Source organism: Schistocerca gregaria, chromosome 1, assembly GCF_023897955.1.
Source record: "Schistocerca gregaria isolate iqSchGreg1 chromosome 1, iqSchGreg1.2, whole genome shotgun sequence".
Classification (NCBI taxonomy): Eukaryota; Metazoa; Arthropoda; class Insecta; order Orthoptera; family Acrididae; genus Schistocerca; species Schistocerca gregaria.
The window spans coordinates 261,856,355-261,870,963 of NC_064920.1; the positions used below are offsets into that span (position 1 = coordinate 261,856,355).

General features: G+C 44.0%; 1 protein-coding gene across 1 annotated transcript in view; it reads left to right on the forward strand.

The window, feature by feature from the left end:
• LOC126339781 (inter-alpha-trypsin inhibitor heavy chain H4-like) overlaps positions 1-14,609 on the forward strand; it is a 196,220-nt gene that overhangs the window by 83,471 nt on the left and 98,140 nt on the right. Inside the window, exons 5-6 of the mRNA XM_050001661.1 lie at positions 1,253-1,367; positions 6,584-6,744. Of these exons, the coding sequence (XP_049857618.1) occupies positions 1,253-1,367; positions 6,584-6,744 (276 nt within the window). The remainder of the gene's footprint in view (positions 1-1,252; positions 1,368-6,583; positions 6,745-14,609) is intronic.

The window sequence follows — 14,609 nt, forward strand, 5'->3', positions numbered from 1 at the left end:
TTGGCCTCCATGGGTACACTTCTGCGAGTGGTTCATCCATCAATGTGTCAATCCTCGTTTCAGTGCAAATGTTCTCTTTACGGATGAGGCTTCATTCCAACATGATCAAATTGCAAATTTTCACAATCAACATGTGTGGGCTGACGAGAATCCGCACCCAATTGTACATTCACGTCATCAATACAGATTTTCTGTGAACGTTTGGGCAGGCATTGTTGGTGATGTCTTGATTGGGCCCCATGTTCTTCCACCTACGCTCAATGGAGCACGTTATCGTGATTTCATACGGGATACTCTACCTGTGCTGCTAGAACACGTGCCTTTACAAGTACGACACAACATGTGGTTCATGCACGATGGAGCTCCTGCACATTTCAGTCGAAGTGTTCGCACGCTTCTCAACAACAGATTCGGTGACCGATAGATTGGTAGAGGCGGACCAATTCCATGGCCTCCACGCTCTCCCGACCTCAACCCTCTTGACTTTCATTTATAGGGGCATTTGAAAGCTCTTGTCTACGCAACCCCGGTACCAAATGTAGAGACTCTTCGTGCTCGTATTGTGGACGGTTGTGATACAATACGGCATTCTCCAGGGCTCCATCAGCGCATCAGGGATTCCATGCAACGGAGGGTGGATGCACGTATCATCGCTAACGGAGGACACTTTGAACATTTCCTGTAACAAAGTGTTTGTAGTGACGCTCGTACGTTCTGTTGCTGTGTGTTTCCATTCCACGATTAATGTGATTTGAAGAGAAGTAATAAAATGAGCTCTAACATGGAAAGTAAGCGTTTCCGGACACCTGTCCACGTAACATATTTCCTTTCTTTGTGTGTGAGGAAAGTTTCGTTAAAGTTTAGCCGTACCTTTTTGTTACACCCTGTATATGTAGAACACCGGGCGAAGTGTTATACTTGCGTTTAACCTCCTGATTTACGTCGAGTTTATCAGACGCTTTTGATCCCGTTTCACTTTTGTTGACTTTCGGTATACATCTTTCAGTACGACAAGTAGTATCAATGCTCTGTTTAAGTACACCCTATACGTTTCCGCCAGTATTCCAATGTCATTCGGCCCGCAATGCCTATGGGACTTAGATCGTGCGTTTTGTTTTCTGTATGTCCTTTCATGTGCTCATCCACGGGCGGAGCTACAGCTTGTAAGTGAATGGTGCGCTGCAGGCTGCTTGTCGCGCGGCGACCTGCCTCAAGAGTGGTCCGGCTTGTAACGTGCTGTCACCGGTTACAGGTTGTGAGGGAGCTGTCAGTGGAGGTGCGCTTGGAGGAACAGGCTCCTCTGCGGCTGGTGCAGGTACCCCGCATGCGGGGTGACAACGAGATTACGGACGAGCCCGACGACACCAGTAAGTGGCGCACCGCGTCTTGCGACTGTGTGACCAACTGAACAATGACATTCGTTGCTACACTCGAAAATTTCTATTTGTGAAGCAACAGTTTGGATAAATATCATTCGGACGATACCGAAGACAGCGAGGACAGGTAACTACAAGGACTGTCACATATTCAGCTTGAGACTGTATGCATCTAAGATGCTATCAATAGTAATATACAGAAAAATTGAAAAGAAAACTGAAAACGAACAGTGTGGCCTTTGGAAATATATAGGCAGCACACTACGTATGCTTAGGTGGCGTTTGTTCATCAAACACAACGGTACCGTCAGGAATGCCCCAGGCAACAGTGGTAGGACCGCTCCTATTCTCCTTATACATAAATAATATGGCGGACAGGATGAGAATCAATTTACGGTTCTTTGCTGATGACACTGTCGAGTACGGGAAAGTTACCTCGTTGAGTGACTGTAGGAGGACACAAGATGACTTAGGCAGTTCAGTTCTTGGGACGAATGGCAGTTTGCTGTACATGTAGAAGAACGTAACTTAATGTGAATGAGTAGGGACAATAATCCTGTGACGTTCTAATACAGCTTTAATAAGGTGCTGCTTGACATACAGGGTGTCCCAGCTATCTTGTCCACCCAAAATATGTCTGGAACAATAACAGCTATTGAAAAAAGACTTTCACCGGTATCAATGCAGGGCTGGGACCCATGAATATACTTATTTGGAAACATTCTAAAACGAAAGCATATGTGTTTTTTAACCCTACTTCGATACCGGTGAAAGTCGTATTCCAATAGCTGTTATTGTTCCAGACATATTTTAGATGGACAAGATTGCTGGGACACCCTGTACATCGATTAAATACGAGGGCTGTCCGGAAAGTAAGTTACGATTGATCGCGAAATGAAAATCACAGTGAAAAGTGGAAATGTTTCATTTGTAACAATTAGCTACACCTTTCAGCTACTTCTCTACGTAGTCGCCGCTCTGACTGAGACATTCGTCGTAGCGTTGTACTAACTTTCCAACACCCTCATCATAGAAGGCAGCCGCCAGTGCTTTCCGCCAATTCTCTACGCTGGCCTAAAGCTCGTTGTCTGTGCCAAAATGTTGTCTTCATAGCCATCGGTTCCTTTGAGCAGAGATGAAACTCAGTGGGAGACAATTACGGGCTGTATTGTGGGTAACCGAACATTTCCAATTGAAACGATGCAGGAACATCTTCACTGCCCCTGCAGAATGAGGCTGAGAATTGTCTTGAAGAAGAAACCGCACGACAGTTATGTAATGTTGGTTTCATAGCTTCAGGGGAGAATTCTCACCAGGCCCTCGTACTTGGCGGGAGACACTATTTTCTATAACATCTTTACGCGCTCTCTAAGAGCTCAGGAATGAAAAGAGCGACATAATTCTACCTACAGTCATACTAGAGACACTGCCCAACACATCTTTGCAGAGCTTTATCGGATTTTCATAGTCGTTTCCATTTCGCGACCGATAGTAACTTACTTTCTGGACAGCCGTCATATCTAGGCGTAACGTTGCAGGTTGGTAGTAGGAAAGGCAAATCCTCGACTTCATTTAACTGTGAGAATTTTGGGAAGTGTAGCTCATTCATAAAGGACACGGCGTATATAACGCCAGAGCGACCGATTCCTGACTACGGTTAAGAGTGTTTCAGATCCCCACCAGGTCAGATTAATGGAAGACATCGAAGCAATTCAGACGTGTGCCGAATGATTTATTACTGACGTATTCGATCAGCCCTTTATCGTTACGAAGATACTTCATGAACTCAAATGGGAATTCCTGGGGGGAAGACGATGCTCTTTTCGCGAGGCACTAGAAGCCTCATTTGAGGCTGTAAGAGCCACGAAGAAAAGAGAGAGAAATTAGGGGTCGTATGGAGGCATTTAGACTGCCATTTATCCATCGATCCATTTACGAGTGGAAGAAGAATGGGAATGATGGGAATGACACGTAGTGGTACAGGGTACCCTCTGCCATGCACCACAACGTGGCTTGCGGATTATGTATGGAGATGTAGACGTGGATGCAGAGACAGTTCTGACGTTGCACTTGATAAATGAAGAAAGACTTAAGGAAAATCAAAACACGTTAGTAGAACTGATCGATGACGAGAAAGAGAAATGCAAATTCATTGCAAAATTGGTGGAAGGTATAGGAAAATACGGATAGCATAGAACTTGTACAAAAATCAAGAGGGGAGAAAAGAGAACGGAGGGTAAGAACGAAGAATTCGGATCAAAAATTGAATAAGCCAGAGGTGCAAACTTTCACCTATATCGTTCAGTGGAAGAAACAAAGATTAAATAAAAGGAAGATTCATGTTTTGGATTAAAATTCAGGATATAAATGACGGTGCTATTAGTGGTGAAAATGAGGGAGTATTACAGGACTTGTTAAATAAAGTGAATAATATTAACCACATACTGTGGATTTAGAGCACTCCGAAGACAGACCAAAGTAATGAGGAATAACAGAAATGGCATAACCAAAAAACCTTCGAAGCTGAGAACCACGGAGAACAAGAAGTGAAGGAATTCTTCTACCTTGGAAGCGAGATAACAAAGACGGACGAAGCAAGGAAGCATAAAGAGGAGACTAGCATCGGTAAAGAAGCCACTCCGGCCAAAATAAATCTAATAATATTAAATATCGGCCTCAATATGAGGAAGAAGTTATTGAAACTGTACGTTTGGAGTATAGCGCTGTATGGAAGTGAATCATGGACTGTTGGAAAACTGGAAAACAAAAGCGTCAAAGCGTTCGAGATGCGGTGCTAAACAAAGTTTCTCATTCTGGAAACATATTATTTCATCCTGAATATATCTACTGTAGTGACCACCAAATTTGAGCCCATTCTGAAGGGAACATATAACACTCCTGGCCGCTACTGCTGTACCATAACCTTACGCTTTGAAGCAGGTCGTGAAATAAAACTATCTTGTTAAAGCAATTATGGTATAGAGAAACAGAGCAGTGTTACCCTCTGAGAGGAATTTTATTATACTGACCGTGTTGTACCTAACGGAGGTGGCTTATCGGAAATGAAAGTCAGAACTACGTAAATATTTGAACAGTAACAAACAAAATTTTTCCTATCTGCACTGTTAAACTGATAAAGAAAACGATCGCCAGCCTAACTAGGCAAGAGAATGATTAACATTCTCGTTCAAGAAAATAGTTATTAGTAACTTTAATGGATAAACACAACCTGTACTTGGCCACACGCGAGTGCAATGAACTCTTGACACATTCATATATGATTGAAACTAACAGTTAGAGCAGCACAAATTATTTGCAAAATTATTACAGATACCGAAACACACTATTACTTTCAGGGCTTACACAAACTGAATGGTCTTTGTAACGTTATTATTACTATTCATTGCAGAATCATTAATTGGACATAGGTTAAGTCTCTCTCAGTTAAATACTTTACTATTTAAAATGAAAGTTAATTGGAATCCACTAACAGGTTGCTTCTCACTATCATTTGAATAAAGAAATTAAGATTTTCCTAATTAGTGGTCTTTCCGTTACTTGTTACCGAGCATTAACCCAATAGACAAACTGTGGATCCTGTTATATTATTAATAAGCACTTCTAATACACAGGAGAGACAAACACTTAGCAAACATGAGTATATAACGTTTCACACTGCAGTTTTCCACTTTTACTACACTGAGAGACAAAATTAACATATATTTAAGACACAGAGTCACCTTCTGAGATTTACAACAGACAGTAATGTGATCATTTACTAAGCAAAACTTTATAAGCCACAGTCTTACGAACTCTTAATTTGAAGTTGGCAACAATACATTAATAAGCAGTTTTATTAGGAAAATTACTTTCAGCAAGCGTAATTAACTTTAACTTTGCTTTTACTGTGTCCAAGAGGCAGTAATTAGCAAAAACACTGGTCTTCAATGTTATTTCAGTAAGGACACTCGGTAATCACTTTAGTTCAAACGCAGAGGAACCTGAGAGGTGTTATGATAAGGAAAAAATCAAGGTAGGTACACAAATTCAGTTATAAGTTACCTTATATTTGTGCACACTAAAACATCCGATGAGCTGATCCTTTACTGTACATTATTATAGCATTCCGATACAGTGATTGCGCAATGTGGTGGCAACTGCATGTTGGTAGATGGATTTGCAGGTAGAATTGTTGGACTCTGTCATTTCTTGGTGGCGATGATAGATACAAATTCCAGAATAGTTCCAGCTATTTATCCATCCATCCGAGGCATTGGAAAGTAGCAGAAAAAGCCTCTCCCGGAACCAGCACAATATGCATCTTTTACATGCCAATGCACAGTTTGGTAGCTCGTCCCCGACTCGTAGCTCGTCCCCGACTGACTCTCAGTTCCACCTTTTCTACTTAGGCCAACCACAATTCCGTTCCCGAGGGGAATCACAACAACTTTTACATACAGAATAACTAAGAACCCTAAGTGAGGATCAGCAGTCTACATAATAGTAACCAAATACATTAAATAAAACGGAACATTTGCACATATTGACATTTCTACAAAAAATTGTTCATTCAGAAATTACTTTTATTTATAGTAAGTTTTTTCCCTCCAAATGGGACAAAGAATGTAAATGACAGATACACTACATTGCATAGAATCATATCACAACATCGAAGTTCATACAAAGAAAGGAGTATACAATTTTACGTTATCGATTCAAACAAACACATTTACAGAAGCTCAGTGGTGTAACATTAAATAAAACAAGAGCAAACTAAATCAGAAAAGCACTAGAGTTATGGTGTTACAAACACAAATGGAGCGAAAGTATCTTCCTCCACACACCACAGAGTAAGTATGACAGTAGATGGACATGTAAAATATACGTCCTACGGTCCAGAATATCAACACGAGTTGGTAACTCTACGTTGCAATATTTGAGAGGTACTGGAGGTTGTGGAACGGACTTGATGGTTTCAGGAATCAGCTGCACTATGTGGTATAGTTGCACGCCAGTCTGCTTCACATTTTAGCTGTTATGCCAAGTGCTGTTCCTGTACGAGTAGATGAAATAGAAATTGCCACTGCAAAACTGGACGTAAGAGCCTTGCTGCCAGAATATCGTATTGCCAGTGTGGTAAACAAATGATGCAAACTAGGTATTATGATGAAACATATAAATTTCCGTCTCTGCGGTGTCTGTTGCAGCGGACCCCCTGGCTCGCATCGAGCGACCCACGCCATCCAGCGCCATCGTGCGCTGGTCGCCCACCGAGGAAGAGCAGCGGCAGCGGGGCGCGGAGGGCGTCTCCGGCCAGCTGGTGGTGCGCTACGACGTGGACCGCGACGCCAGCCCCAGCCAGATACTCGTGAGTCGCCACGAAACACCTCACTGCTCCCCCAACAACACACATTCGCAGCTGTGAATATGTACCCATCAAGTACAAATGAAGATCAGATTCATCTCCATCATAATAAAACCACAAAATATCGTGCTATCATTAGAAACTGTTTCACAAATGCAGCTAGTGGACTGATGTCGCTCCGGTGGAATTAAGATGAGTTAAATTTATCACGCAAAATGTATGTGTGAAATTAGTGTGCAAAAGTGCGGGAAAGGATAGCATTGAAATAGGAAACAACTAAATTATTGAAATATTCTTATAGAAGAGAGGGACTTAGTACCCGTATGCCAGTACTGAAGAAACACATGTGATGTTTTATTTGGCTATAGGCCAAAAAAGATTATAGAAACCAATAACTTAAATCGGATATAAAATAACTTAAAGTACGTCTTTTGTATGTGATAAAAAATTGTTCAAATGTCTCTAAGCACTATGGGACTTAGCATTTGAGGTCATCAGTCCCATAGACTTAGAACTACTTAAACCTAACTAACCTAAGGACATAACACACATCCATGCATGAGACAGGATTCAAACCTGCGACCGTAGCAGCAGCGCGGTTCAAGACTGAAGTGCCTAGAACCGCTCGGCCACAGTGGCCGCCTTGCAAGTAATAAAATTGGGAGGGAGAAGGGGAGGGATGGGAGCGAAATGGGAGATAAGTATGGAGAGGAAAGGGAAGGGAAATTTAATTAGCTACAGTGCAAACGTCATAATAAATTCCTAGACAAAAATCCACAGAACATATACCTAAGTAATTATAAAATATAATAAAGATGTATCCAGAACATTAGGAATTACGTAATGCGAGGTCTACAGTGATGACCCATATATAATCTCACATAAAAGGAAGGTAAAAGTCTCAATTAAAATTGTTTTATGCACTGACAGTTCGCTGCCGGAGCAATAGTACCATTTTCATGGGAGGAAGAAAGCTAGCTTTGCGTCATATTTATCCCATAAACATATAACTCATCCTAATACACAGTCTCATAAAGGTATACCGGGTTGAAGTTTTGCAGACAGTATACGTTGCTAAACTAAATACTTTGACGTACCTAACTAAGGGTAGGACACGAATATTTCATTTTTTACTGGTACACTATATTTTGTTGCCAACTTAAGTTCATATAAGTTGTATAAAATGGGCGACGCAGTTTCAGTGCATAAATCGCAACATAATTTGTTGACTGAACCGAACAGTGGGTTGAAAATCATTGCACTCATTGTTTGTGCTGGGATGTAATTGATGTTCCATCAGTACTCTCCATGCTATATTCTTCGAAACGTGCATTTCATGGGCAAGTTGAAGAGTACTTATTGATGAATCCATTGCCACGCTGTGGCAATTCTGTCGTCAGTCGATTTGACTAATGCAACTTCTACAGACGACGAGGTGCCGTTCATATGTCTGTGTAAATAGGGCAATACAGTCAACAAACAATATCAGGAGCGCATCCATACAAATAGTATACTTACTGGAATAATTACAAATGTTTATCTACAAAAAGTTGATTAACTGAATAATGCAAATATTCAACTCTCGTGTGGCCATTATACACTCCTGGAAATTGAAATAAGAACACCGTGAATTCATTGTCCCAGGAAGGGGAAACACTATTGACACATTCCTGGGGTCAGATACATCACATGATCACAGAACCACAGCCACATAGACACAGGCAACAGAGCATGCACAATGTCGGCACTAGTACAGTGTATATCCACCTTTCCCAGCAATGCAGGCTGCTATTCTCCCATGGAGACGATCGTAGAGATGCTGGATGTAGTCCTGTGGAACGGCTTGCCATGCCATTTCCACCTGGCACCTCAGTTGGACCAGCGTTTGTGCTGGACGTGCAGACCGGGTGAGACGATGCTTCATCCAGTCCCAAACATGCTCAATGGGGGACAGATCCGGAGATCTTGCTGGCCAGGGTGGCTGACGTACACCTTCTAGAGCACGTTGGGTGGCACGGGATACATGCGGACGTGCATTGTCCTGTTGGAACAGCAAGTTCCCTTGTCGGTCTAGGAATGGTAGAACGATGGGTTCGATGACGGTTTGGATGTACCGTGCACTATTCAGTGTCCCCTCGACGATCACCAGAGGTGTACGGCCAGTGTAGGAGCCATGATGCCGGGTGTTGGCCCTGTGTGCCTCGGTCGTATGCAGTCCTGATTGTGGCGCTCACCTGCACGGCGCCAAACACGCATACGACCATCATTGGCACCAAGGCAGAAGCGACTCTCATCGCTGAAGACGACACGTCTCCATTCGTCCCTCCATTCACGCCTGTCGCAACACCAGTGGAGGCGGGCTGCACGATGTTGGGGTGTGAGCGGAAGACGGCCTAACGGTGTGCGGGACCGTAGCCCAGCTTCATGGTCCTCGCCGATACCCCAGGAGCAACAGTGTCCCTAATTTGCTGGGAAGTGGCGGTGCGGTTCCCTACGGCACTGCGTAGGATCCTACGGTCTTGGCGTGCATCCGTGCGTCGCTGCGGTCCGGTCCCAGGTCGACGGGCACGTGCACCTTCCGCCGACCACTGGCGACAACATCGATGTACTGTGGAGACCTCACGCCCCACGTGTTGAGCAATTCGGCGGTAAGTCCACCCGGCCTCCCGCATGCCCACTATACGCCCTCGCTCAAAGTCCGTCACCTACACATACGGTTCACGTCCACGCTGTCGCGGCATGCTACCAGTGTTAAAGACTGCGATGGAGCTCCGTATGCCACGGCAAACTGGCTGACACTGATGGCGGCGGTGCACAAATGCTGCGCAGCTAGCGCCATTCGACGGCCAACACCGCGGTTCCTGTTGTGTCCGCTGTGCCGTGCGTGTGATCATTGCGTGTGATCATTGCTATGGTGGGTCTGACACACCGGTGTCAATGTGTTATTTTTTCCATTTCCAGGAGTATACAAAATTAGTCATACTCTTTTCCAGTACACATTCACTGATTAGGTTTAAATTACGGTGAATATTTTCTCCCGGGCGTAGTCTCTGCTCCGTGGCAGTCTTGCATTATCGCTGGGCTGCTGATTTCCCTCCCGGAATCGTCGGTGGCGAGTGTGATGATTCTTTTGGTAGGGAGGTCGATTCTCCTTAGTAGGAGAGCTACGATAGAACTGCCGAGATCAACGTAACTCGGATTATGTCCTGGTGTACACAGTGATGTACTTGTTACAGGTGGCCGCTGATATACCGCACATGTCAGGATAGTATCAGGTGGGCATCTGGGGTATTTTTCCTACAGGTAAAATGATAAATGCCCTGATTCAGGGAAAAAAATGGGTTTTATTCGAAACAACTACCACTAAGCAATACAATGCTCATGAGAACTGGGTACGGCCGCGGGGTGAACCGCCCATGGTACAGTAAGGGCAATAGGAAGGACTGTTGGACGAGTTGTACACACTTGTGAGAACGACACTTGTGAGAAACTGGAATGTGGCGACACTTGTGAGAAATCAGGGTTGCTGAGGGACCGCCACAGGGTGTGTCGCAAATGCTATGCCACTACGTGCTCGGCCTCTACCTGCTGCCGCTTGGTGTGACTGAGTGCTCGTCTTTTGCCGGCCCGGGCAGCTGCCGAGGGACATTCACACTCTTCCAGTGCAGCCAGGTTACATTATTTCAGAATTTTTTGAGCAAGGAAGAATAGCCTTACTCAAATTAGAAATCGGAGCTGCTTTTGCCCCCACGATATCTTGTCAACCATTAGTCGCAGCACAGTTTTGCGTAAGAGCTTTTTCATTGGAATTTTTGTTCTGATTAATCTTAAATAGGGCATAATTTTCGCTCAACCTCATACTTAACTATATATTTTACAGAAACTATAGAAAACGAAAACGTTTGCCATATTTCAACCTCCCACCCAAAATTTGATATGATAGGAGTGGCAACCTTTTACCATATATTAAGAGGATCTAACTAAAGAATTTAGTTCTCGGTAGAAACTTTTTCTTTAATTATTTCGAAATAAACCTCAATTTTCCCGTACCAAGCAAGGAAGTGTACTGAGGTCTAATGTAAGACCTACTAGCAGTTAGCGTTAAGGAATGCAACTTATGTATTGAAACAAGATATATTCATTGTCCACTCAAACAGACATTGTTTCTAAAATTCTCTACACAAAAATGCTGATTGTGATTGTTAGAAAAGCTACGACTTGTCAGACTTCATTAGTGAATCTTTTACAATTTGCAAGAGATATGTAGCCGACATTGTGTCGTTTTCAGGGAACACCACGAGGAGGTAGTCTCTCTTCGTCCCGCATTATATTTATTTACAATATTTGCAGGATGATAATTTATTTACAATTTTTACAATAGAGCTATTGGCCTGAACTTAACCCCTTTTCAATATTCACAAGTGTTGCTGTAGGTTCAGCCATTTCCTTTTCATTGTAATTTCTGTGCATAGGCCACGCAAGTAAGAAATGATTTTATATTTCCGTCAACTTGGAGTCTTGTAATGGTCTTAGAAACCGTCTCATCTGTCTTAATTGCGGAGTTCTTTCTTATTTTCCCACCTAGATCCAAAACTAGTCGGTCAAATTTGTGCCCATGATATTCTGCGTCTTCTCTGACAATTTTTACTAAGGAGTAAAAATTTGGATGAACCTTCAAAATTAATGTATTTATCCTCCAACCTTCTGAAACATTGTTGGTGCGGTGACGCCTACCTGCGCGGTTCCATATATCCTCGTTATCCAGCAATTGTTCAACAAAGTAGTCGTAAAAATACTGCAGATATCATTATCTGGCGTGCTCTCCTGAATGCATAGCCACCCATCGTCTAACATGTCCAGGAGAATGCGAGCCAAAGCGGAACACAGTCTTATGTGAAAACGAATTCCTTCGTTTTCCTTATAGGCAGCAGCAAGGCCGCAACTCTGCACTTGCCTCCACAAGCACGGATTGAAATAGTAGTTGCAGCCATCAATCTTTGCGTCAGGAAACAAATGTGCTACTGATTGGATGATTGCAGCTTCAAAATCCATCATGATAGCTATAGGATTCCATCCAGGAACGGTTGCTCGTAACAGCTGTGAAAAATCGATCGTACGTTTCTCGCTTTTTATTGGGTAGCAAGGCGCACACGGTTGGTAGTGTGTTTGTTTCCTCCTCACAACTAGAAATATCGGCATGAACAATAAATAACTGTCCAAACTGCTTGCTGGAGCTTTTGAATGCTCCATCAACAAAGAACTAATTGCAGTCTGTTAAACAGGATTTTCCCCCTTCGCTGGCGAACACCAATATCCTGTCATTTGGTCCTCTGCCGTGTTCTGAAAGTAAAAATTTGCTCCCATCATTCATTACCAAATGACTTGCTTGCAGAAATATTCCTGCAGCATCTGTCGGATCTTGTGTAGATCCCGCGCTTTTTGCCTGATGCGTTGCAGCGATCGTTTTGCACTCCTGTGTGACGGCAGTGATGTGACGATGCACTACTGAACTGTGGTGCACTACCTGTTTGGTGTCCCTGTAGACCTCCCGCTACCTGTTCGGCCGGGTCTCCTCACAAATGTCGCTCCTCACAACAGTCGCTCCTCACAACTGTCGCGACCCCCTGCACATATGCAAGAGCGCAACCCTCTTGCGTACCTCACATGACGGCACCCCGTCCTCTAATTGGCGGGTTTGTGGCAGACAGTTGGCATCTCTCATTCAGAAATGCCATGGTGGCGTCCGTAGCTCAGCGTAATACCGTGGAAGCCAGCGACAAGTGCTGCGGAGTAGCTTACGTAACGCCACTGCCTAAGTTAAAATGATGAAAGTAGAACACGATATAAAATTTTTACCATTTTTACCCGTTATTATGTACAATGCATCATAGTTCCTTTTGTGCTGGTGACATATATAATTTGTCGTTCGAATTTATAGTGGTTTCGATCCGCCTGGAGAGTTGGCTGCTCCGTGTTACCTTCGTGGCTGGGGGAAGGCTAGCCTTCGGCGTAGTTTCGACCATACGACTCGCAGTCACAATATGCACTATTTCCTCAAAAAACAATCAGTTTTATCGAAACTTATCTTGTTCTCTTTCGTTTGGATGTTCAGTTTCTTCATCCATTTAAGTCTACCTCTAATTATAGTGAAGCCTGTCGCAAATAGTTTGTTTTGTGTACACTTTCAGATTTCCGGGTACCACATCCCGCTACGTTAAATACATGTCTGGTAGTCCCTGTAATGAGTACTGCTCAGCCTTCTACAAACGGTCATGAAGTGTAAACAGTGGTTAACTCCACTTCGAACACTCCACACACTGCTATATATGTTGTTTTAACGGACATAAGCAACTCAATAACTCGTGCCTTACACACATTGCTCGTTCAAAACCTCGTACTGCCTTAAATATTCACTTCTTGACGCAGAATAAATATTCCAAAACTACTGACAGGAGTGTTTCAGGCCTTGCGAGCATTCTACTTCGACATACTAATCTCGGATCACTCGAAACTAAACCTGAGAAACGGTTTAGCTCACTACTTTTGCGTTTTGCTTTTGTACGCAACTGAGAAGCTGGAATATTTAGCACCAGACGGAATCATCACAACACTAAAAAATAAGGACATTTTTTATTATCAAGAAAATTGGAGAGCATACCTGAATCCGTACTTTGGCAACCTGTATCTGATCACTGTCTATCTCACAAAATACGTTATCCTTTTTTAGGCAATGTGGGGTGAAAAGGCGACCAAAAGTGCAACGCAAAATTATTACTGATCTCTCTCTGTCTCTCTCTCTCTCTCTCCCTCTCTCTCTCTCTCTCTCTATCTCTCTCTCTCTAATTGCGTGGCGTGTTTCACAAGTCATGTGGAACGTGATCACAATGGAGCAGTTGAATGCACAATCTTTATCGGAGTTCAATTAAAGACCCTGTTATGTAAAGATACCAAAAACTGTAACACAATTTTACTTAAATGAGCAAACCTGTCACACAAATCTGTAAACGCTTTTAAAACTGCATCTTCGATCTGATGAACTAAATGTATACAGCCTTGTAGACAATCAGCTGTCAACTTCAATAATTCAGAAGATGTTATCATACGAATTGAACGTGATGATAAGTACCACTAAGAGGTGTCCTTTTTTTTAAGTAAGCCAAGTTTTCTCACCGTGATCTACTGGGCGGCAAATACACTCCTGGAAATGGAAAAAAGAACACATTGACACCGGTGTGTCAGACCCACCATACTTGCTCCGGACACTGCGAGAGGGCTGTACAAGCAATGATCACACGCACGGCACAGCGGACACACCAGGAACCGCGGTGTTGGCCGTCGAATGGAGCTAGCTGCGCAGCATTTGTGCACCGCCGCCGTCAGTGTCAGCCAGTTTGCCGTGGCATACGGAGCTCCATCGCAGTCTTTAACACTGGTAGCATGCCGCGACAGCGTGGACGTGAACCCTATGTGCAGTTGACGGACTTTGAGCGAGGGCGTATAGTGGGCATGCGGGAGGCCAGGCAGACGTACCGCCGAAATGCTCAACACGTGGGGCGTGAGGCCTCCACAGTACATCGATGTTGTCGCCAGTGGTCGGCGGAAGGTGCACGTGCCCGTCGACCTGGGACCGGACCGCAGCGACGCACGGATGCACGCCAAGACCGTAGGATCCTACGCAGTGCCGTAGGGGACCGCACCGCCACTTCCCAGCAAATTAGGGACACTGTTGCTCCTGGGGTATCGGCGAGGACCATTCGCAACCGTCTCCATGAAGCTGGGCTACGGTCCCGCACACCGTTAGGCCGTCTCCCGCTCACGCCCCAACATCGTGCAGCCCGCCTCCAGTGGTGTCGCGACAGGCGTGAATG